Here is a 24,212-nt window from a genome sequence, read left to right as displayed (position 1 = left end):
GAGAGGGAATAGCTCATAACCTAGCAGAGAAAAAGCAACATTCTAGTCTTTGTGCATATCCTCCCTCCATTACTCCGCCCCTGCAATTTGTCTTCCTTGCCTTTCATCTTTGCTTAGGCTGCAAACTCTTTGGGGGTAGGGGCCATGTCTTCTTTATGTTCTGTGAAGGCCTATCTCATTCAGGAATTAAACAAACAGTAATAATGTGACTATATTATTTCTGCATCTTGTACTTCTCTAGCAGCCTCCCTGAGAGCATTATCTTCATTCTCCTGCTGCCCCTTCTGGTCTCACTGGGGAAGCACTATACACAGAAGCCACTTAAACATGTTCTTTCTCTGTAGGAGTCTCTAGCAAAAGCATTTCAAAAAGACAGAGGCAAGCTCCTAAAGGAAAATCTAGGATCTCCAAAATCTATGCCAGATTTTAACTGCCTGACAATAAACTGAAGATAAGTTTACACCTCACAGAAAATGTTGCAGACCCTCTACACGGCAACCTAATCTTAAATAACTAAGCCCCAGCAAACTCCATTCGCCTGCTAGACATGATCTTCAAGTAGGGCCTTGTCTACACTAGCACTTTTACCAACATTGGTCTATTACCAGGCATCTCCCTGGGGTAGCAGTAGTAAAATAAAGTCTGTGCCTCGTCAACACTACTGCTTCTGCCATTGCTATCTCTAGTGGCGCTGCACAACGATGGGAAAAGTGCTGAAGATTTCCAGTGTAGACGAACCCTACATTTCAGATAAGCTGTTGCCTATTATAGCTGTTGCCTATTATAGGTCCATAGTGCAGTTTTATTTGGTAGTTAGAAACCCAGTGCAGCAGGCTGCTTTGGTGCAGGAGACAGTACAGAGCTACTCTTGTCCAGCTGTCTGTCTGCCCCTAAAAGAAGAAAAAAGAGAAAAGGGACAGTCAAAAGGGAAGAGGAGGAGGAAAAGGACACAAAAGTTGAGAAAAGAAAAAGAAAAGGGAAAAGGCATAGGAAGAAGACAGACAATAGTGATCACAGAAAAAAAATCCCCAACTTTGGTTTCCCATGTCATTCTCACACACATGATGATGTGCTACCAAAGTCTGGCATTCTTCCTAAAGGAGGGAAATGGAGAGGAATAAACATCAAAACGACAGGAACAAGGGGTGAACAAACTGATTTGTTCTTGGAAAAAGGAATTTGTTACTACAAATTATCATAACAAGCAGCATTTTATTTCCTTGAGGGCTTTAAAACAGCTTAATCAGACACAGGGTCACACTCCACATCTTGGCATTGCCACTAAAGCCTCTCCGTTGCAGACACAAAAGTTAGCAGACCTGTTCCTTCTTAGGGCAATGCATTAGACGTTATTTGTGCAGTCTTCAAAAACCAGGCGTGCTCTTACTCCACTGAAATGCAATGAACGCTTAAAGCAAACTCACCTGTTCCATGTTTCTGTAGCGTAGGGGTTCCTGACTTATCTGAGGAGCAGGAGCAGCAGCAGAGAAAGGACTGAGTGTTTCCGAGTCATTACTTTTACTGGCCTGGACAATTCCAGTCTGAGTTACGCTGGATGCCAACAAATGAGGAAAAAGAGCAGAGTTGGCCAAATAATTGAATTGCTTTGCATCCTGAAAAGCTTGGCCATGAAACCTGTTATCTGATGAGCTGCCATTACTGCCCATCATACTGCTTTCTGCTGAGTAGCAGAAGGGTATAAACTGTTCATTGAATGAGCCATTTGTGCTGTTTATCTGGCCCAGGGGCAAAAAGGACATGGCCTTCCCGGCGATTTTGCTAGGAGATGGCACCAGTCTTGCTGGATCATTGGCAGTCCACTCAGCCATATGGTCTTCATCTTTGAGAGTATCTGCTTCCATATCCCGCTTTCTGAACTCCACCCTATAGACAGACAGTGAATGCAGTTGAAAATAAGCATGCAGTGCTAAAGCGATGGCCCGAGTGGATACTACCAAGTGCCTCCATTTTTTTTTTTAATCCCAGAGCTTTTTTTTCAGGCTGAAGGCAAAGGATCTTCCATCCATAATAACTGTCAAAAAATAATATTATGCAGTCAGGAAACACACAATAAAACAAGAAACAAAATCCCACATTTCTACCACTTGGGAGTGTCCTGCCTGCCAACTGCTCACTATTAAATTCCAAAGCGTCACACAGATGGGAAGCAGATATAAAAGTATGCTGCAAAAAATATACTTTTCAGCACCAAAAACATCCTTCAGAAGTGAGCTGACTTGTCCCTTAGCTTCACCGTAAGCCTTTAGGATCAGAGAAATCTGCTTTGTGGCCAACCACCACAGAAGAAACATGGAGAACAGAAGATGATTATGCAGAGAGTGCACTACTGAAAAACTGTCTGACAGGTTTAGGTAGCTCAGAAGAAAGCTTAGTTATAAAAGGAAGGGGAAAATACACTCATGACTTGCAGCCCATTCTCTTTGACTCAGGTGATTAAGAAGATTAGGGCATCTGAAAGCTGTGGGACAAAAAAAAGCACATTTCCCTGTTTTAAAATTTCTTAACCTCTCAGTCCTCCTCTCTGAGAGAATGGCTGGCTGCTCCATTTTCTACATAGGTGATTTTAAAAATTATTTAATCAGTTGAACTTAGTGGGGTCTTCCAGGTATATTTTAATTTGATTCATAGGCAGTTTCTCTTCCTTCTATGAAATGCAATATAGGCTCTTCAATAGATTAAGCTTTGAGATAATTAATGACTTTTTCTCCCCACTTCAATTTAAGTGGTTTGAATATGATATACAGACCCATTTTATCTTGATCATTTATTATTATTAGTTAACCACTGAAGATGTGCATGGTGCTGGTACAATACCTAAAATACAGTCTCTGTTTCTAACAGCTTGCAATTGGTGTCTCACTGCTGTTTGCATTACATGTGTAATTTTATTCATGTGAGTAGCCCCATTGAGTTCAATGGGACATGTAATTTGAGTAAAGTTGAGTAAAGTCTAAGTGCTTGCAGGTTAGAGAAGACTGGGAGAAGACAAGATGTCCTGGGAAATAAAAGGTGGGAATAATGAACAATTTGAAAAAAATTAAACTAAGATATTAATCAGTCAAAGTTTAACACCTTCTTCCTTGTTTGAAATGCAGGCTTCCAGTTTCAGAAGGTGTCTGGAATACAAAAATTTAAATTACAATAGAAACTCAAAAATCTTAGTCCCATAACATTTCATATATCAGTATGTTATGTGAACGTACAGGTGTATCACAGATAGTGCATACCATTTGCTAGTGCTAGCCTTTCATCTCCGGAGAGCTGGGTTCCAATCCTGGATAAGACCAGAAGTAAATGTGAGTTTGGTGATCTTATCTTAGTGCCTAGAGCACAAGCGTTTACACTGCATGACTGGCAATTTCTATTTAAATACAGCATGGCAGGGTGGCTTGTGCAGAGTCTGTCGGCACCTCCTCTGAGTGCACACACATAATTCCAGTTCATGTTTCTGAAAGTCAGTTGCTCTCCAAGGGAGGCAACTTCAGTTACTAGAGTCATTTAAAAATCAGGTTGAAAGGTTATGTTGGTTAAAAGATATGTATAGTGAATATCCGGCTAAGAATCCAGAAGCCAACACTGCATAATGAAGAGACAGGAGAAGAAGACAGCCAAGACAGAAATAAAACCTGATTATTAAAATTATCTGGCAGGCATGAAAGTGAAAACATTAGCATAGTAAATAATATTTTATCTTAATTTTCAAGCAAAGTAGACTTCTCTTTTTGAATAATTGCAAGAATATAATATACAGCATTCAACTACTAAATCTGCATATTGTATGTTAAAAGACTAGCACTAACAAACTTTATAAATTAGAATCCATTAAAATCTATTAGTTATGAGCCCAAGAGAAGGTACATTTTGTAGATTTCGTTGTACTACTTTTACTTTGAGTGTGGTTTTATCGTAAGGGTTTTCTTTTAATATCCCCTCCTGGCCTCCGTTAAGCTTTCCTTGTGAGCTAGTGCAGTTGACAAGCATGGAGTTGTAGTAATAAAATTACTGTACATGCCAAACACCAAACTATTCATCACTCTGATGTGATTAGTGATTTGGGCTGCTGAGAATGAAGCAAAATGAATATTTTCAGACACTTTGGACATGACATTACGTGCTGTTGCTTCCACTCAGTCTGCCAGATTTTATCATGCATAGCATGTGCTTAATTCTTTGAATGCCATATATTAATCTCATTCAAGGCCCCAGCCAATTCTATTGGCTGTAACTGATTAGCAATGGAAGAGCCTTGCATCAGCATTGACCTTCTCTCTTCTTCCTCTCCTGAGAGCCTCAGTGTTCGGAGAATTCATGATCGCTGATCCAGTGTTTCCAGATCCACTTATTATGATTAGCATCACTTGCCCTGCTCTGCGGTGATCCGGATGCCAAAGTCAGAGTGAGGATAAGAGTATCAGTTATAGTAGGCTTAGCAGAATTTTTTTTTTTTATAATTTTGACCAATAATATTGATTTTTATGGTTAAATATTTTATTCTATTTTTATCTATTTAAATAGTCACAGTTGCACAAAATTATGGGTTTTAAGCTAATTTTTATCTATTTAAATTTTCATTGTTGTGGGAAGTTATGGAGGAGTCAGAGGATATGGGAAGGTCAGACAATAATTTTTAATGAAGTAGATGTTGAGATTCAAAAACTTGCACTTTATAATGGTTAAACACTAATTGTCAACATCATGTGTGTAAATATACAAAGTAAATATCTTTACGTCAAACCCTAATAAGTTCTCAAGCAGCTTTTTTCTTATTTTTCCCATCTGTATTTTTGATTATTGCCAATGGAAATGTTTTTTCAACAGTGTGTGTGTATTATGAAATCGATGTTTACTGACATTTGCCCAATAAAAATCTAATCCTTCCAAGTCTAGTTATAAGACGGGGGTGAACTTGCCTGAAGATATGCAGGGCTGGTATACACTAAAAGTTAGTTTGACTCAGCTCAGGGATGTGAAAAATACACCCCCCTGAGCAACGTAGTTAAGCCGATCTAAACCCTGGAGTAGACAATGCTAGGTCAACGGAAAAATTCGTGCGGATGTAGATTAACTACAGCAATTGGAGAACCCCTCCTGGCCGCATAGGTAGTGTCTACACTGAAGTGCTACAGCAGCACAGCTGCAGCAGTCAACTACAAAACCCTCAGCTACAAACGCGCTGACTGGAGGAGATATCCACTATCAGCAGGCTCTTAATTAAAAAGCTTAAGTAACAACAAGAAGACTCACATTTGCCTCTTTAGAAATCCAAGACCAATAAGATAGATGTCTGTCAATGCGGGGGTTTTCTATAGTACCCATCACTGTATTATCTAGGTCAGGAGTAGGCAACCTATGGCATGTGTGCCAAAGGCGGCACGCAAGCTGATTTTCAGTGGCACTCTGCTGCCAGCCTGGGGTTCCATCTGCCAGCCCCCTGCCAGCCGGGGTCCCGGCCACCAGCCCCACTCAGCCCACTGCCGGCCTGGATGGACTGCATCCGGGACCCCGGCTGGCAGAGGCTGGCGGCCGGAACCCCAGACCGGCAGCAGGCTGTACCACTCAGCCCGCCGCCGGTCTGGGGTTCCAGCCGTTGGTCCCGCTCAACTCATTGCTGGTCTGGGGTTCATGCTGCCAGCCCCTTGCCAGCCGGGGTCCCAGCCGCCGGCCCTGCTTCACCCGCTGTTGGCCTGCGGACATTGGAAAACTCAGCAAGGAAAAGAAAAGGGCAAGGATCATACTAAACTGATATGATCTGCATTTTAATTTAAATGAAGCTTCTTAAACATTTTAAAAACCTTATTTACTTTACATTCAACAATAGTTTAGTTATATAATTTAGACTTATAGAGAGAGACCTTCTAAAAATGTTAAAATGTACTGGCACGTGAAACATTAAATTACAGCGAATAAATGAAGACTTGGCACACCACTTCTGAAAGGTTGCTGATCTCTGATCTAGGTGCTCCCCAGGTAAATTAAATGTGCCTGGTGAAATAATCTGCTCTTCTCCTTTCTCTCAAATAAAAAAGCATTGTTTGGGGAATGATATCGGTGGGGCTGGTAGCACCACCGGTTACTAAGTTAGCCTGATATTTCCATTATAAGCAACTGAAAACAGGTTCTTATAATGTTGCCAAACTTGAAATGTTTGGGTTGAAATGTCCCATGCTGGATGTCTGCTTCTGCTTGAATATTTTTGGAAATGCTCAGCCAAAACAGTTCAGTCATTTCTGAGAATGAGACTAGGAAATAATCTATTGTTTTCCCCATGTTAAAACATTTTTGACAACCTTTTCTTTGAAAAGCGTTGGTCTGTCCAAGCTTTGAAGTGGGGGCTTGAAATTTGGCAGGGAGGTGGCCTCTGTGTCAGAGATGCATCTTTTGCTATTCCTGTGAAAATCCACCCAAATTTGGCCAAGTTATAAGCCTTTGAAAACTCTCAGTTTGCACATGCTCAGTAGAGACTTCTTAGACTTAGAAGTTAAAATCTCCAACACGTCTGTAAGCAGTGAGCATGCTCTATCCCCTCACAGCTCGTAGTGCTGACCAGACCGTGCATGCACCATTCTCACAGGGCAACTGAGCATGTTCCAGCCCCTCACTGTTCTTATATTAGACCAGACTACACATGCACCATCCCCACAGAACGAGCATGCTCCCTCCATAGTAGGGATACAGGGACTAGTGTGCAACTGGGCACCAGAACAGAGAGCAAAAGCTTGTCTCTCCTGTGTTCCCAATTACCCCCCTGTTGGCATCCAGGAAGCCTACACGGGTACTTGAACACAGAGGGGACAAGAGCCAGAGTTTGGAATTTGGAGGAGGAGGCTGAGAGGAGAAGATTGGGGCAAGAAGCTGGTGAAGGCAGACACAGATTGGATGAGAAGCCTGGGGAGGGATACTGGGACCCAATGGGGAAAGGACACAGGAGAACTAGAGTAGCAGCCGTGTTAGTCTGTATTCGCAAAAAGAAAAGGAGTACCGGTGGCACCTTAGAGACTAACAAATTTATTAGAGCATAAGCTTTCGTGAAGTGAGCTGTAGCTCACAAAAGCTTATGCTCTAATAAATTTGTTAGTCTCTAAGGTGCCACCGGTACTCCTTTTCTTTTAGGAGAACTAGAGAGGATGACTGGAAACCAGGGGAAGAGAGAGACAGATTGGGGCATAGGGAAGAAACTGGGACTGGCTGAGCAAGGAAACTGGAGACAAGGAACCAGGAGTAGTGGTAGTGGGACTGGGAATGGCTGGGCAAGACGAGAAAAGTACCTGCTGGGAGACTGGGACTGAAAGGGGATAAAATATGGTCAGCACTAGGAGCTGTGAAGGGATAGAGCATGCTCACTGCTCACGGACGTGTTGGACAGTTTAACTTCTAAATCTAACCTCCCACCCAAATATGTCAATCTGGCACCTCCAGCACCCACATAGTTGCGGGTCCGCAAGTTTTTTCCTTTTTCTAGTCTTACGTCTCAGGACTATCAGTATCCCCTTTCAGTCTCAGAGCTAAAGGCCCTTCCCTTCAGTTGAGTGGGAGGGGGCCAGCGAACCTAGGCCACAAGTAACAGTGAGGGACAACAAATGAAAATGTAGCGGAGGATACTAAGAGTAGGATAAGCAATCTGAGGAGCAGAGACTGGAAATAGGACAAAGAGCCAGGGTGGGCAAGAGACAGGACTGAGGCAGGGATAGGGTGGAGGGCTTGAGATAGAAGGGGTCCAGTGTGGGCAATAATGGACAGAAGAATCTGTGTCCACTAGAGAACACACCCTTACAGAGCTTAGAATGGAACTGAAGATTTCTGAGTCTCACCATTCGTCTGTTGCCTGCCAGTATCTTGAAACACACTGGCAAAGTGATCCATTCTCCTCTAGTGCTGCTCTAACTAGAGGATGACAACATACTACTTCTACCAGTTACTCCATTACCTCAAGTGACAGAGGTCTGTGTGGTGGATCTCAAGGTTCCAGTGCTGCTGACCCATGTGGTGGTCAATATAATGCCAGATTAGGAATTTATGGTTTTTTCAGTTTGCTTTTTTAAAAAACTAAGAAATTATACCCCCCCTCAAATGTGAAAAAAACATTATTAAGTTGCAAAAACTAGTAAATGCCAGGTTCCTTGTGAAATCTTAATTTGGACCCCTTGTGTGTATGCGTTATAATACAGCCTTTATCCATCCAAGTGATCATCATATACTATTTTTCCGACAGGACCCCGTCTCATTCAGTACACAAGCTAGATGGTGCTCTGGAGGTGAATCAGTGTTGTGTAGTGGAGGAGGCTGTTGTCTGTAGAACATTGCTTCACTTGTTGCAGAAGTGGGAAGGTGTGTACCTAATATAGTTCTGGGAGATGGCGAGCCTAAACCCACTCAGCACTAAAGGCCCTCTCCTCAGTTGAGGGGGAGAGGGCCAGCAAACCTAGGCCACAAGTAACAGTGAAGGACAACAAATGAAAAACCAAGGGATGGGAGTGAAGGTCATAGGGTGAAAATCAGGTAACCAGAAGGGGACATGAAGCAAATAACCCCCGACAGCGCCCACTGCTCCTCAAAGGCATCTAAGGAGTCACTGGATACTGCCCAGAGGAACTCTACTCAGAGGCATGACCGAACAAAAGAACAGAAATAGGCCCTGCAGTTGCCTTGCACCACTCTCATCCAGCTTCCTCCTCTTGGTGTGATGGATGGCTACTGGTCTGGCTCAGACTACAACCCCCTCGCCTAGCACTTTGCCTAGAATGACTCTCAAAAATAATAATATAATTCTGCTTGGATACCAGTGGAGTAGAGAGATGATATACCCATGTGAGTACAGGTCCCTCTGTGTTCAGATACACCTGAAGTGTCAAGAACTTGGTAACAAATTTCTTTACAGTATTTTTTAAATAATTAAAACAACAGATTAAAACTGTAATCAGAATTTTAAATCAGTTTCTTGATTTCCAGTCCCAGGAAAAGCAATGCTCGTTAAAATGTAGGGCAATATGTTGCCTTCCCCCCCCCCCCGTAAGAAAACAACAAAATCTTTGCAGTCAAAAAAATTTTTTTCTTGCTTCTCTTCTAGGTTTACTGGGATATATATATTTTCAGAAAATAGTTACTTATGTAAACTAATTGAGAGAAAGTTCCTGATACACCATTTCTCTATGGACTAGTTATGCTTTGATATGAAAATTAGGGATTGCAGAGATGGGGGGCATTTATGCCCAATCCTACAATTAGCTCCATGTGGGTGGACACCTACTGAAGTAAATGGGACTCTGTACATACAAGGAGCCTACTACATGGACTTGATTGCAGGCTCGGGATTGTAGCAGATGCTTCCTTAACTGCCTTTATGGATTTTAAATTAGCAATTGTTTTCTGTACATTGTTTATTTATTTATTTCATCGAACTCCTGTTGTGCAGTATGTTTGTTTCAATGGTCCGCTGATTTTATAGGAATGAATATGTTTATTTCAGCAAAGGAATGTCTGACCAGGTAGTCTCATTAAATTGCCCATCACCAGCCTGGCTGCTCTGCCTGAGAGCTCCTATGCAGAGTTGGTGGAACTCACTGCTGTAAATTAATCTGAGAGCAAACATTCATGTACAAAAAATATTTCCAGCCCTGGGGCCCAATCCTGTAATCCCTTACTGATGGATATTATTGTTTACACTGGGAGCAGTCCCACTGAAGTCAATAGAGCTGACATCAGTGGACTTGGGCCCCTTCTTCTGTATGTTTTGAAATGGAGCAAACCCCTTTCCGCAAGTGGCAGCAAGGAAGGATTCCCCTGCAGCTCTGGCTCACCCCACCTCACCCATCGAGCTCTTGATGCTAATGAGAAGGGGTGATCCCAGCAGGTTGCATGCGTCCCCGGGGGAATTTAGGTGGGGGCATGACCCCCTCCCTCCCCGAAATGGGGCCGGGCAGCAGAGAATAGAGCTCCCCATTCAACGCACTTGGACTTTGCTCCTCTTCTTGTGTTCAGAGCAAAGCGTGGGGTGGGGGCCAGATGGGGTCATGTGCCCCCCTCATTTCTGCCAGGGTTAATATCCACGGGAGACACCTGCCTCACCCCAGAGTAGAGGCTGGGGGCGGGCTGCTGTATGAGACTCACCCCAACTTCTCCCCTCCTCACAGACCCCTGGGCTCAGCGAAACCGCGGCAGCGCTTCCCCTGGGCAGGCAGGGCACTTAGCCGTGGGGGGCCGGGCTCCCTCGCCAGGCGGCAGGGCTCGCACCTGCTCTGGGCAGCATCCACAGTGCCTCTCCCCCCCCCCCGCCCCCCACGCTGGCTCCTGCCCCCTCCCCCCGCACCAGCTGGCTCTAGTCCTCAGTGCCTAGCCCCGAGCCAGCCCAGCGGCCCCTCCCCCCGGGCCCCAGCGGGCTCTAAGCCTTCACTCCCAGCGTCTACAGCTCCTCCCCCGCCGGGGCTGGGCTCTCCACGTTGCGCACCAGCCCCTCCCGGCCTGCCCGCCCCCAGGGAGCCGCCCGGCAGCAGCCGCCGCTCGTCTCCCCCAGGCACTGCCTTCCTTACCTGCCCTGAGCAAGCCCGGGCCCTGGCTGCCGCAGCCTTCCCCTGGGGCCCTAAAGCCCGACGAGTCTCCTGCGGCCACGGCGGGAGCTTCCAAGCTTGCGGGCGCGGTGGGCTGTAAGCCTCAGCAGTGGCTCTTTGAGAGCAGCCTCCATCTGCTACTACACGGTGTCGTAAACCGGGCCCTCAGCAGCCGCTCCAGCACCCACACCTCCCGCGGCTCTGTCGGGAGGACGCTGCATTGGACAGCCAGCCCCGCGCCACTGAGCCCGTCCCGCTCCCTGCAGTCCCGGGTCCCCGCGGGGAGCGGCCAAGCCCTGCAGCAGCCCGGCGCCGTCGAGCTGCGGCGGTAGCTACAGCAACTGTAAACAGCAAGGGCGGCCCCAGGCAAGGGAAGCGGCGTCCCGTCTCTCTGTCCCTGCCTCCCGTGGCCCTTCAGTGAGAGCCCGCCCTGGGGCAGGAGCTCGCCCGCCGGGCGGGAGCGGAGGAGCTGCCCAGGGGAGCACCCCAGCAGCCGCCTCCAGTGACGAGAGGCGCCTCGCCCACCGGCCCCACGTGTCTCCAGAGGCGCTGCCCAGAGCCCCTGGGGGAGGCTGCACAGCGCAGGGCACCGCTCCCCGCTGGCGGCACCAGGCGAACACCGAGGCGGAGCATCTCGCTGCCCTTGGTAACAGCTCTTCAGCCCTGCAGCCTCCCCACCCGAGTGAGTGAGTGGAGTGGGCTGCGGGACAGGGGATGCTGCACGTGGGTACGCGGTGCTAGATGCAGTTTGACAGGCTAACCCCCGAAGGCCGGTCTGCTCAGGGCGCACATTGAAGATCCATGGAAATACTCCTAAGGGGCAGGGGGCCTGGTGTCAGCTACATTTTCCCTTCTTGTCGTGCACTGTGAGCTTTATGAACCACTTTGAACCAGAGTTCCTGATGATTAAGGATACCATTTCGTCATGGCCAGGCATGGACTCCCTGACTTTACCAGACCTCTGTGATGTTTTCAGCTTCAGCTGTCAGCCACTGGAGCCAGGTCCCACTCCCCACACTGCGGCCTGTTGCGCTGGCTTGTTAGAAGTCAGAGCACACAGAGAAGCACTTCTCTGGCATGCATGGGGCAGGGAGTGATGGAGGAGGGGCAGTGACAGGCGACTTATCTAGTCCCTTCCTGTGATCCACTGGGGGGTGGGGACTCACTCTTTGAGAATTACTACTCTATAGCATGTTTACCTAAAATAATGATGTCATTCGCAGTGTGCGTCTACTTACACACAAACACGGGTTGCCACCTCTCTGGCTTTTACCCGGACACTCTTCTTTTTGGCTTCTGTGTCAGGCACGTAGGGTTGCCAGGTGTCCCGTTTTTAACTGGAAAGTCTAGTTGAAAAGGGGACCTGGCAGTGTCCAGTACTGACCGGACTCCAAAAGCCAGGGGCCCAGGGAGGAAAAGTGAGGAACAACGGGAAAGGGAAGATCAACAAATGAGGAAAAATCATTATGAGACAAGTGGGGGTTGTGAATAGGGAACAGGGGTAAGTTGTACCCAGTTTTGTCCCTAAAATGAAGGGAATGCATATTTCTTTTGTAGTTTTCTGATCTTAGGCGGGCAGTTGATTTCTCCTGCATTGTTTCTAAAACACAAAGATACTAGAATCTTGTCTGTAAGCAAAAGGAGCCACTATTGTGATCGGAAAAAAATTCTCTCCTATGTGCACTCTCCCCACTATACTTATCTTTCTGTGTGCCTTGCTGCTTACCTGTCTCTTCCCCCTTGCCTACTGTCATTTCCTCATGTCCATTTGCATTACCTTGCTTATTACTCTTCCCATTTCATTTGTCTGAGATGCTGATCAGTCACATTGAAACAACTCAGCTTGAGGCAGCAGAAACTACACTGGAGGAGAAAATGCTATTTCATTTGGATTACACAAAGCTTCTCTCTAACAAAGAATGCTAAATTCAGTTTAGTAGACTCGAGAGGAGCAGGAAAAGAATGCAAAAGCAGATCACAGATAAGAACATCCTACTAAAAGCGAAACAGGGGTCCCGACCCACAAAGGTACTTGAACACCTAAACCCATGACTTAGGCACCACTGCACTCCACAAATCTGCTGAAACTTGTAGGTGCCTAAACTCATGCAGTGCCTACATTTTCAGTTTAAGAGTTCCCTCAGCACTTAAGTTTCTGCCTCTGGGCAGGAGAAACGGAATGTCAGTAAATGAAGATAAAGAGAAAAAGTCATCATGAGACAAGTGGGGTCTGTGAATGGGGAACAAATGAGGTGTACCCAATTCTGTCCCAAAAATGGAGAATATGTAGGGAATGCATATTTGTTTTATAGTTTTCCCATCTTAAGGCAGTAGATTTCTCCTGCATTATTCCTAAAACACTCTGATACTGGATTCTTGTAGATTCCACCACTGCAGGATCACTGCAGAGATAGGTGCACAAATTCAGGCTGTGGGAAGGCATCTATCTCTGCGAGGGCAGCAGGATTTAGGATACAGACCTCTCCTGGACATCTCCCATTGGCTAGTTTAGGCAGCTCCCGACCTCATAGTGGCTTTTTCAGATTGCATTCTAAGGCACCCTTCTCTCTGCAGTCATTGTATAGGGGGCCTAGGCACATAAAAAATGGTTACCTTTCTTTCTGTAATTTGTTCTTCAAGGTGTATTATATATGTCCATTCCACTGTAGATGCATGCACACCTCATGCAGTTGTTGAAGAACTCTTTCTCTCAGCAGTACCATCAGGGCCAGCTTGAGTGCCCTCTGTCGCCACATATCACTGCATGCCAGGTTAAGAGGGCAGAGGTACCCCTGACCCCTCTCAGTTCCTTCTTGCCCGATAGACTCCAATAGAGAAGATAAGGAGGGAGGGTCATGGAACTGACACATGCAAAAAACTCGAAGAACAACAATTACAGAAAGGTAGGTAACCGTTTTTTCTTCAAGTGATTGCACATGTCCATTCCACTGTAGTGATGCATAAACAGATTAATATGGAGGTGGGCTCGGAGTCCACCTGAACAGTGATTGAAGAAAAATCTGTTGAAAAGTGGCATAATTCCTGAACTGTTGGGAAATGGTATAATAAGCAGTAAAATTGTGAACTGATGATCAGGTTCCTGCCTTACAAATGTCTTGAAAAGGAGAACTTGTGCTCAGAAAGCCGCTGACGCCACTTGTGCTCTAGTCGAATGTGCCAGTACTGTTGGGAGTGGCATGACATTAGCTAATTGGTAGCAAAACCGAATGCAAGAGCAAATCTAGGAGGAAATCCTCTGCGTGAAAAACGGTTTGCCCTTCATTCTGTCTGCAGTTGTGGCAAATAACTGCACTGAGGATCAAAATAGTCTGGTGTGATCCAAATAGAAGGTCAATACCCGCCTCACATACAACAAATACAGCCTTTGATTATCTGTGTGCGTAAGTCTTTTGGAAGACCATTGGCAAATACATTGCTTGGGTCACATGGAAATTGGAAACCACCTTTGTCAAGAATTTTAGGTGAGGGCATAGGTAAACTTTAACCTTATGGAAAACCATGTAAGGAGGTTCTGAGACCAAGGCTCTCAGTTTGCCCAATCTCCTTGCTAAGGTTATTGCAATGATAAAGAAAATGGAATAAGGAGCAAATCACAAGAGGTTCAAAGGGAGCCCCCATTAACTTCATTAGCATGAGGCTGAGATTCCATGGGGGAACAGGTTGTTGAACCGGAGGGTATAATTGTTGCATCCCTTTTAGAAATCTGATTGTTTTTTTCCACCTTTATAACTATCTATTACATCCAATGGAGGGTGGATTGCTGACATAGCTGCCAAATGTACTTTACTTGAACTAACTGTTAGAACCTGCAGATCTGGAACCTTGGGAGTGCTAGGCCACTCACGCCTCACATCACCCCAGAAGTCTTAGGCTGGGCTCCCATGAGAGGACCCTGTGAAGCTGGGCTCAGCAGAAAGTAGCGCCCAGCAGGACCTGAGTGGTAGCCCCTCACAGCCCACTGATTGGCCAGTATCAGTATTTAAACCAGGAAGCCATGAAAGGGAGCTGTCTGAGCAACAACAACACAGACTGCCTGCCTGTCTTTGCTCCAGATCCTGCTTGTGATAGACTCTAGTTTGTCCTCAACTTCGCTATTTGATTGTTGTCTGTAACCTGATGCCTGACCCCAATCTCCTGGTAACCTGACACTGCATGCCTTCTGATTCCAGGTCTGTCCACTGGCCTGTTTTGGTCTGATCGCCTATGTCCCAGTCATGACACTGTCACGCCTTGATGTTTTAGGTGCAATAGATAAGATCTGCTGAGACCAGATATAAAAGTGTTACTATTTGGCAAGGTAAGTATACCTAGTTGAAGGCTTTCTGCTATTCAGAAGCAACTCCTGAATGTTTTTCAAGTAAGACATTTCAAGCTGAAGGCCGAGCCCCACCACGGGGGGGATGATGTCTGAGCCCTGCTGCCCGGGGATGAAGCATGTAACTTAGCTTTGCGGGGCCCCCCTATGGAGTGGGGCCCCAGGCTACTGCCCTATTTGCTACCCCCTAATGCTGGTCCTGCACTTGCAACCCCCCAAAACCCATCTTGTGACCCAGGTTGAGAAACACTGGTCTAGACTATGTCAATAGGGGGCATACTCCGATGCTAGCCATTCTTGAAGCCTCCTTAGGTGGAGCCTGGCATGTTCCACCACATAAGTATATGCTGCTATGTGTCACAGAAGTCTGAAGTAAGTGTACACTGTAGCAAGGGGATGTTGTTTTAGGAGCAATACTCGGACTTGCAGCGTTTGGAATTATGACTGGGACAGAAAAGCTTTGGCTTATGAAGATCCAGGAATACTCCAATAAACTCTGTTCTTTGCAAAGGTTTTAGAATTGATTTGTCTCAATTGAGTAATAACCTCAGTGCACTGCAGGTGGACTGAATGATGGCCACATTTGACAGAACTTGAGACTGAGACTGGCCCATTACTAGCCAGTCATCTAGATAGGGAAAGCGGGATTAAGCGGTATTTAATCTCCTTAAATACGCAGCTGCTGGTACCATGCATTTCATGAAAATGTGAGGGGGCTACTGACAGCCCAAATGGAAGTACTATGAATGGATAATATGTTCCATGCACTATGAATCTCAGGAATTTGCAGTGGTCTGGATGGATCGCTATATGGGAGTAAGTGTCCAGTAAGTCGAGGGCAGCATACCAGTTACCCTGTTCTGGGGAAGTAATGCTGGAAGCTAGAGTAACCATGCGGACCTTTATTTTTTTCAGATACTTGTTTAACTCTCTTAGATTTAAAATAGGTCTGAGATGGCCTTCTGCTTTGGGAATACGAAATAGTGGGAACTAAAATATTTCCCTCTGAGGAACAGAGGACCTTCTCCTATTGCTCCCACTAGGAGAGATTGGATCTCCTGCTGAGGAATGGTCTTGTGAGAGTGGTCCCCAAAGAGGGATGGGGAAGTGTTTAGAAAAGCTGGACATGCACAAGTCCATGGGTCTGGATTTAATGCATCCGAGGGTGCTGAGGGAGTTGCCTGATGTGACTGGGGCAGAGCTCTTCTTGACCTGCTGTTCACAAACTGGGAAGAATTAGTAGGGGAAGTAAAAGTGGATGGGAACCTGGGAGGCAGTGACCATGAGATGGTCAAGTTCAGGATCCTGACACAGGGAAGAAAGGAGAGCAACAGAATACGAACTCTGGACTTCAGAAAAGCAGACTTTGACTCCCTCAGGGAACTGATGGGCAGGATCCCCTGGGAGAATAACATGAGGGGGAAAGAAGTCCAGGAGAGCTGGCTGTATTTTAAAGAATCCTTATTGAGGTTACAGGAACAAAAACATCCTGATGTGTAGAAAGAATAGTAAATATGGCAGGCAACCAGCTTGGCTTAACAGTGAAATCCTTGCTGATTTTAAACAGAAAAAAGAAGCTTACAAGAAGTGGAAGATTGAACAAATGACCAGGGAGGAGTATAAAAATATTGTTCAGGCACGCAGGAGTGAAATCAGGAAGGCCAAATCACACCTGAAGCTGCAGCTAGCAAGAGATGTTAAGAGTATCAAGAAGGGTTTCTTCAGGTATGTTAGCAACAAGAAGAAAGTCAAGGAACATGTGGGTCCCTTACTGAATGAGGGAGGCAACCTAGTGACAGAGGATGTGAAAAAAGCTAATGTATTCAGTGCTTTTTTGGCCTCTGTCTTCACAAACAAGGTCAATTCCCAGACTACTGCACTGGGCAGCACAGCATGGGGAGGAGGTGACCAGCCCTCTGTGGAGAAAGTGGTTCGGGACTATTTAGAAAAGCTGGACGAGCATAAGTCCACGGGGCCGGATGCGCTGCATCTGAGACTGCTAAAGGAGGTGACGGATGAGATTGCAGAGCCATTGGCCATTATCTTTGAAAACTCATGGCAATTGGGGGAAGTCCCGGACGACTGGAAAAAGGCTAATGTAGTGCACATCTTTAAAAAAGGAAAGGAGGAGGATCCTGAGAACTACAAGCCAGTCAGCCTCACCTCAGCCCCTGGAAAAATCATGGAGTAGGTCCTCAAGGAATCAATTCTGAAGCACTTAGAGGAGAGGAAAGTGATCAGGAACAGTCAGCATGGATTCACCAAGGGCAAGTCATGCCTGACTAATCTAATTGCCTTCTATGACGAGATAACTGGCTCTGTGGATGAGGGGAAAGCAGTGGACATGTTGTTCCTTGACTTTAGCAAGCTTTTGACACAGTCTCCCACAGTATTCTTGCCAGCAAGTTAAAGAAGTATGGAGTGGATGAATGGACTATAAAGTGGATAGAAAGTTAGTTAGATTGTCGGGCTCAACGGGTAGTGATCAATGGCTCCATGTCTAGTTGGCAGACGGTATCAAGTGGGTCGGTCCTCGGGCCGGTTTTGTTCAATATCTTAATAAATGATCTGGAGGATGGTGTGGATTGCACCCTCAGCAAGTTTGCAGATGACACTAAACTGGGAGGACAGGTAGATAAGCTGGAGGGTAGCGATAGGATACAGAGGCACCTAGACAAATTAGAGGACTGGGCTAAAAGAAATCTGATGAGGTTCAACAAGGACAAGTGCAGAGTCCTGCACTTAGGACGGAAGAAGCCCATGCACCGCTACAGACTAGGGACCAAATGGCTAGGCAGCAGTTCTGCAGAAAAGGACCTAGGGGTTCCGGTGGATGAGAAGCTGGATATGAGTCAACAGTGTGCCGTTGTTGCCAAGAAGGCCAATGACATTTTGGACTGTATAAGTAGGGGCATTGCCAGCAGATTGAGGGACGTGATCGTTCCCCTATTTTCGACATTGGTGAGGCCTCACCTGGAGTACTGTGTTCAGTTTTGGGCCCCACACTACAACAAGGATGTGGAAAAATTGGAAAACATCCAGCGGAGGGCAACAAAAATGATTAGGGGACTGGAACACATGACTTATGAGGAGAGGCTGAGGGAACTGGGATTGTTTAGTCTGCGGAAGAGAAGAATGAGGGGAGCTCTAATAGCTGCTTTCAACTACCTGAAAGGGGGTTCCAAAGAGGATGGATCTAGACTGTTCTCAGTGGTAGCAGATGACAGAACAAGGACTAATGGTCTCAAGTTGCAGTAGGGGAGGTTTAGGTTGAATATTAGGAAAAACTTTTTCACTAGGAGGGTGGTGAAACACTGGTATGAGTTACTTAGGGAGGTGGTGGAATCTCCTTCCTTAGAAGTTTTTAAGGTCAGGCTTGACAAAGCCCTGGCTGGGATGATTTAGTTGGGGATTGGTCCTGCTTTGAGTAGGGGGTTGGACTAGATGACCTCCTGAGGTCCCTTCGAACCCTGATATTCTATGATTATGATTGCAGAGCCACTGGCCATTATCTTTGAAAACTCATGGCGATTGGGGGAGGTCCTGGATGACTGGAAAAAGGCAAATATAGTGTCCAGCTTTAAAAAAGGAAAGAAGGAACCTCACCTCAGACCCTGGAAAAATCATGGAGCAGGTCCCCAAGGAATCCATTTTTAAGCACTTGGAGGAGAGGAAGGTGATCAGGAACAGTCAACATGGATTCACCAAGGGCAAGTCATGCCTGACCAACCTGATTGCCTTCTATGATGAGATAACTAGCTCTGTGGATATGGGGAAAGCAGTGGATGTGATATGCCTTGACTTTAGCTAAGCTTTTAATACGGTCTCCCACAGTATTCTTGCCAGCAAGTTAAAAAAGTATAGAGTAGATGAATGGACTATAAGGTGGATAGAAAGCTGGCTAGATTGTCGGGCTCAACGGCTAGTGATCAATGGCTCCATGTCTAGTTGGCAACCAGTATGAAGCGGAGTGCCCCAGGGGTCTGTCCTGTGGCTGGTTTTGTTCAACATCTTCATTAATGATATGGATGATGGGATGGATTGCACCCTTAGCAAGTTTGTGGATGACACTAAGCTGGGAGGAAAGGCAGATACTCTGGAGGGTAGGGATAGGGTCCGGAGTGACCTAGACAAATTGGAGAATTGGGACAAAAGAAATCTGATGAGGTTCAACAAGGGCAAGTGCAGAGTCCTGCACTTAGGACAGAAGAATCCCATGCACTGCTACAGGCTGGAGACCGACTGGCTAAGTGGCAGTTCTGCAGAAAAGGACCTGGGATTACAGTGGACGAGAAGCTGGATATGATTCAACTGTGTTCCCTTGTTGCCAAGAAAGCTAACAGCATATTGAGCTGCATTAGTAGGAGCATTACCAGCAGATCGAGGGAAGTGATTATTCCCCTCTATTTGGCACTGGTGAGGCCACATCTGGAGTATTGCTTCCAGTTTTGGGGCCCCACTACAGAAAGGATGTGGACAAATTGGAGAGGGTCCACCGGAGGGCAATGAAAATGATTAGGGGCTAGGGCATATGACTTATGAGGAGAGGCTGAGGGAACTTCGTTAATTTAGTCTGCAGAAGAGAAGAGTCAAGGGGGATTTGATAGCAGCCTTCAACTATCTGAAGTGGGGGTCCAAAGAGGATGGAACTAGGCTGTTCTCACTGGTGGCAGATTACAGAACAAGGACCAATAGTCTCAAGTTGCAGTGCGAGAGGTTTAGGTTGGCTATTAGGATAAGCTATTTCACTAAGAGGGTGGTGAAACACTGGAATGGGTTACCTACGGAGGTGGTGGAATCTCCATCCTTAGAGGTTTTTAAGGCCTGGTTTGACAAAGCCTTGGCTGGGATGATTTAGTTGGTGTTGGTCCTGCTTTGAGCAGGGGAGTGGGCTAGATGATCTCCTGAGGTCTCTTCCAACCCTAATCGTGTGGTATGATCTGGATGAAACCTACTGACCGCTATTCCTACCTCCATGCCTCTAGCTTTCATCCAGATCATACCACACGATCCATTGTCTACAGCCAAGCTCTACAATATAACCGCATTTGCTCCAACCCCTCAGACAGAGACAAACACCTACAAGATCTCTATCATGCATTCCTACAACTACAATACCCACCTGCTGAAGTGAATAAACAGATTGACAGAGCCAGAAGAGTACCCAGAAGTCACCTACTACAGGACAGGCCCAACAAAGAAAACAGAACGCCACTAGCCATCACCTTCAGCCCCCAACTAAAACCTCTCCAACGCATCATCAAGGATCTACAACCTATCCTGAAGGACGACCCATCACTCTCACAGATCTTGGGAGACAGGCCAGTCCTTGATTACAGACAGCCCCCCAATCTGAAGCAAATACTCACCAGCAACCACACACCACACAACAGAACCACCAACCCAGGAACCTATCCTTGCAACAAAGCCCGTTGCCAACTCTGTCCACATATCTATTCAGGGGACACCATCATAGGGCCTAATCACATCAGCCACACTATCAGAGGCTCGTTCATCTGCGCATCTACCAATGTGATATATGCCATCATGTGCCAGCAATGCCCCTCTGCCATGTACATTGGCCAAACTGGACAGTCTCTACGTAAAAGAATGAATGGACACAAATCAGACGTCAAGAATTATAACATTCAAAAACCAGTTGGAGAACACTTCAATCTCTCTGGTCACTCGATTACAGACCTAAGAGTGGCTATCCTTCAACAAAAAAGCTTCAAAAACAGACTCCAACGAGAAACTGCTGAATTGGAATTAATTTGCAAACTGGATACAATTAATTTAGGCTTGAATAGAGACTGGGAATGGATGAGTCATTACACAAACTAAAACTATTTCCCCATGTTATTTCTCCCCCCCACCCCACTCCACCCCCCACTGTTCCTCAGATATTCTTGTTAACTGCTGGAATTAGCCTACCTTGCTTGTCACCATGAAAGGTTTTCCTCCTTTCCCCCCCCTGCTGCTGGTGATGGCTTATCTTAAGTGATCACTGTCCTTACAGTGTGTATGATAAACCCATTGTTTCATGTTCTCTGTGTGTGTATATCAATCTCCCCTCTGTTTTTTCCACCAAATGCATCCGATGAAGTGAGCTGTAGCTCACGAAAGCTTATGCTCTAATAAGTTTGTTAGTCTCTAAGGTGCCACAAGTACTCCTTTTCTTTTTATAAAGTTATAGTGACTTAGGAGGGCCATTTATATGGTGGTGGTAGACCCCATGGTTGTGCAGACCATTGCCCCTGGTAATGTGCCCACAGTTGGGACTGTTGAGACATCCATGGACTCCAGAGCTTACATGAAGGATAAGCTTCCCATCTGGTATGGGACACAAAAGACCCCTCTTCGGAATCTGATGATGAGACTGAGTTCTGTGACAACAGTGGAGTAAAACCTGTGTGGACAGGAGACAGATAAGCCAAACGTGGAGATTACGGTACCAGGGATATTAACGATGGCTTGCCCCTGGAATGTCCCAATCTCCTAGGCACCAGAAGTTGCATTGGTACCACATGCTCCTGCAGGTCTGATGTAGGAATTACAGTTGCCAGTACTGGCTGAAACCCTTCCTGCACCACCAGGGACACTGGTACAAAGAGGACAAGTAGATCTCTGGCAGCAGCGTAAGCTTCTGGCATTGTTGGTACTGGAACTGGTTCCTGGGTTTGACTAATAGAAACTTCAGGGGTTAGCATCAATGGACCTTGCACAGGTTCTAGAGTTAATGAACTCCCTTTTGTGGCAGAGGATCACTCTGGAGAACGCTTTCCCTCAGAGTCCCTTGCAGGGTCCTTATTTTAGCAGGCCTCGGTACCAAAGGTACGGTATTGTGTCTTTGACAAATTGTGTCTACTACAGTACCAGGAATACCAAAGCTGGAGTCAAAGACATTTTGAGAGGCACACTCTGCACTGATTGTGCCCCACTCAGAGTATGCTCTGAACCTGAAAGATCTGATGCAGTGCCATCTCCATAAGAAGACACTTAAGCCTTACTGCTCTCTTTTTTTTTTTTTAACATGGCTTGAACCCTCTACAAATGTGACATTTGTCACTGATGTGGGACTCTCCCAAACATTTTTGGAAGCTGGAGTCTGGATCACAGACCGTTAAAGATCTGGCACACAACTGGCAGGACCTGAACCCCAGAAAGCAAGGCACAGTTCTGATCCTCATCCCAAAAAGTCAAATTTGGTCCAAAATGGACCTAAAAACTAAAAACTTAACACTAAGTATATACTATATCTGACTAACTAAGTACTAAACAAGAAACAGATTATATATAAAGAGTGAGGAAAATAAACTTGCAATAGCAAGAGCAGAAGCACTCCAACAACTGTCATTGGTGGTAAGAAGGAACAGAGGGAAGTTGGGAGTGGCCTTGTCTTCTTATACTGGTATGCACTGATGCACAGTGACAGAGGGTGCTCAAGCCACCCTGAGGGATAATGCTGAGGGAAAACATTCTCTGACAACTATGCATGAAGCATGCACACCTCTATAATGGAATCATAGAATATCAGGGTTGGAAGGGACCTCAGGAGGTCATCTAGTCCAACCACCTGCAGAACCAATCCCCAATTTTTGCCCCAGATCCCTAAATGGCCCCCTGAAGGATTGAACTCACAACCCTGGGTTTAGCAGGCCAATGCTCAAACCACTGAGCTATCCCTCTCCCCCCGAGCTTTTCTTTCCTTCCTCCCCCTCCCCTTTCCCCCCGGAATGGACATGTGCAATCACTCAAAGAAGAATGCAGGCTTTGTGGATCACATTGATGTTCCTATTATTTTCTGGGCAACTAAAAGTTAGGTGCTGTGACACTGAGCATTGTGATGCCTCAGTGCCTTTGTGGATCTGGGCCAAGATCCTTTAAAAATAATAAAGATTCTGTTGGAAGTCTGAACATATCCTGTGATTTTTATGACAGGTTTCAGAGTAGCAGCCGTGTTAGTCTGTATTCGCAAAAAGAAAAGGAGTACTTGTGGCACCTTAGAGACTAACAAATTTATTAGAGCATAAGCTTTCGTGAAGTGAGCTGTAGCTCACGAAAGCTTATGCTCTAATAAATTTGTTAGTCTCTAAGGTGCCACAAGTACTCCTTTTCTTTTTGTGATTTTTATGAAGCTTTAATTTTATACATGCTACATTTCTCCTGCTGCTTCCTTCATACCTGATCTCCAAACTCCAAGTCTTCAGATCATTAATAGACCTTGCTTTTGGCTTATCTGATGGTTCTTGCATTCTCAACATCCATGAGTCTACTTAATGAGACTATTGGCAGCCCTCTCCTCCCTTGAAGTAGCTGTGATATTCAGGAAAAGGTCTCTGGCTACCAACCTCCCTCAATCAACTGCAGAAAATCTTTAGGTCACAGACAGCCTGCACAACCTTTTTACTTTGGATATGTTTTGTGAACTTATGTATGATTCCCTGCCTTGCTCCTATCTCCTGAAGCTGCTTCCTGAACAGAACTGGTGCCCCCATAAATTCTGGTGTCTAGATGTTGCATTGTGGCAGCTATGCCTCAGTTTCCCTCTTGGGTTTTTGGCCTATTACAGCTATAGGAATAACCTCCAACCAAGACACATTCAAGAATCTGACTCCTTCTGGAGTCACAGAGTCCTTTAACACATCCAACAAAAATATAAAGACAACTAAATCTTCAGCCCCAATAGGGCACACCTTGCCACCCCTCTTCCTCACAGGCAAGCTTCAGATATAATGCAATGTCCTCACACTTCTGTACCTCACTCCAGCCCAAAGGCTAGGGCTGGCACAGTTCTCTACCTTCTAGGATCTCAAGCAGGCCATCATCCTTCAACAGCTCCTGATCTGTCCTCATGCTACAGGCTCACCTGAGGAGACTGTCTGCTTCTCTCCCCTCCTAGCCTTCTATCACTCCCTTTCCCAGAAAGAGGACACTCACTACATTCTCTCCCTGGTCTCTGTCCCCAAAGGAGCTTTCCTGTAAGTCCTTTCCCTTCACGTGACCACACCCTCCCCAGATGCAATCAGTGAGGTTCCAAGTACTCTCAGGCACTTTATGGTGCCTATGCGGGATTTACACCCCATCGCAGTTCCCCATTAATTTTCATAAGCAACAGAGATGACAGCATTATCTAGAGGTTACAGGCCAAGGGTATGTCTTCGTTTTGAGCTGGGGGTGTGATTCGAAGTGTGGCTGTACCCTCAGAGACAGGACTCCTGGGTTTAAGTCCCATTCCTAATATGATCTCAGTTTGGTCTAGTCACAAACTGAGGTACAGAGAAGATATCTATCTGTAAAGCGAATAAAATCAT

General features: G+C 45.9%; 1 protein-coding gene across 5 annotated transcripts in view; it reads right to left on the bottom strand.

Annotated features, from left to right (window-relative positions):
- The window catches only part of LOC119853859 (centromere protein J-like), a 66,655-nt gene extending 55,578 nt beyond the window's left edge, over positions 1 to 11,077 (bottom strand). For 2 of the 5 annotated variants that reach the window (XM_043511292.1, XM_043511296.1), the window contains exons 1-2: positions 10,545 to 11,077; positions 1,425 to 2,032 (exon numbers count right to left, since the gene is read on the bottom strand). In XM_043511292.1, coding sequence (XP_043367227.1) covers positions 1,425 to 1,862 — 438 coding nt within the window. In that variant the 5' untranslated portion in view covers positions 1,863 to 2,032; positions 10,545 to 11,077. Of the gene's footprint in view, positions 1 to 1,319; positions 1,325 to 1,424; positions 2,033 to 10,083; positions 10,294 to 10,544 lie in introns of those variants that run through there. The other 3 variants (XM_043511291.1, XM_043511290.1, XM_043511295.1) reach the window with 3 other exon arrangements.
- Between the last annotated feature and the right edge of the window lie 13,135 nt (positions 11,078 to 24,212).

This window comes from Dermochelys coriacea, chromosome 3, assembly GCF_009764565.3.
Source record: "Dermochelys coriacea isolate rDerCor1 chromosome 3, rDerCor1.pri.v4, whole genome shotgun sequence".
Taxonomy (NCBI): domain Eukaryota; kingdom Metazoa; phylum Chordata; order Testudines; family Dermochelyidae; genus Dermochelys; species Dermochelys coriacea.
Note: the sequence above shows the minus strand (reverse complement) of the source record. Positions and strands in the feature narration are given on the sequence as shown.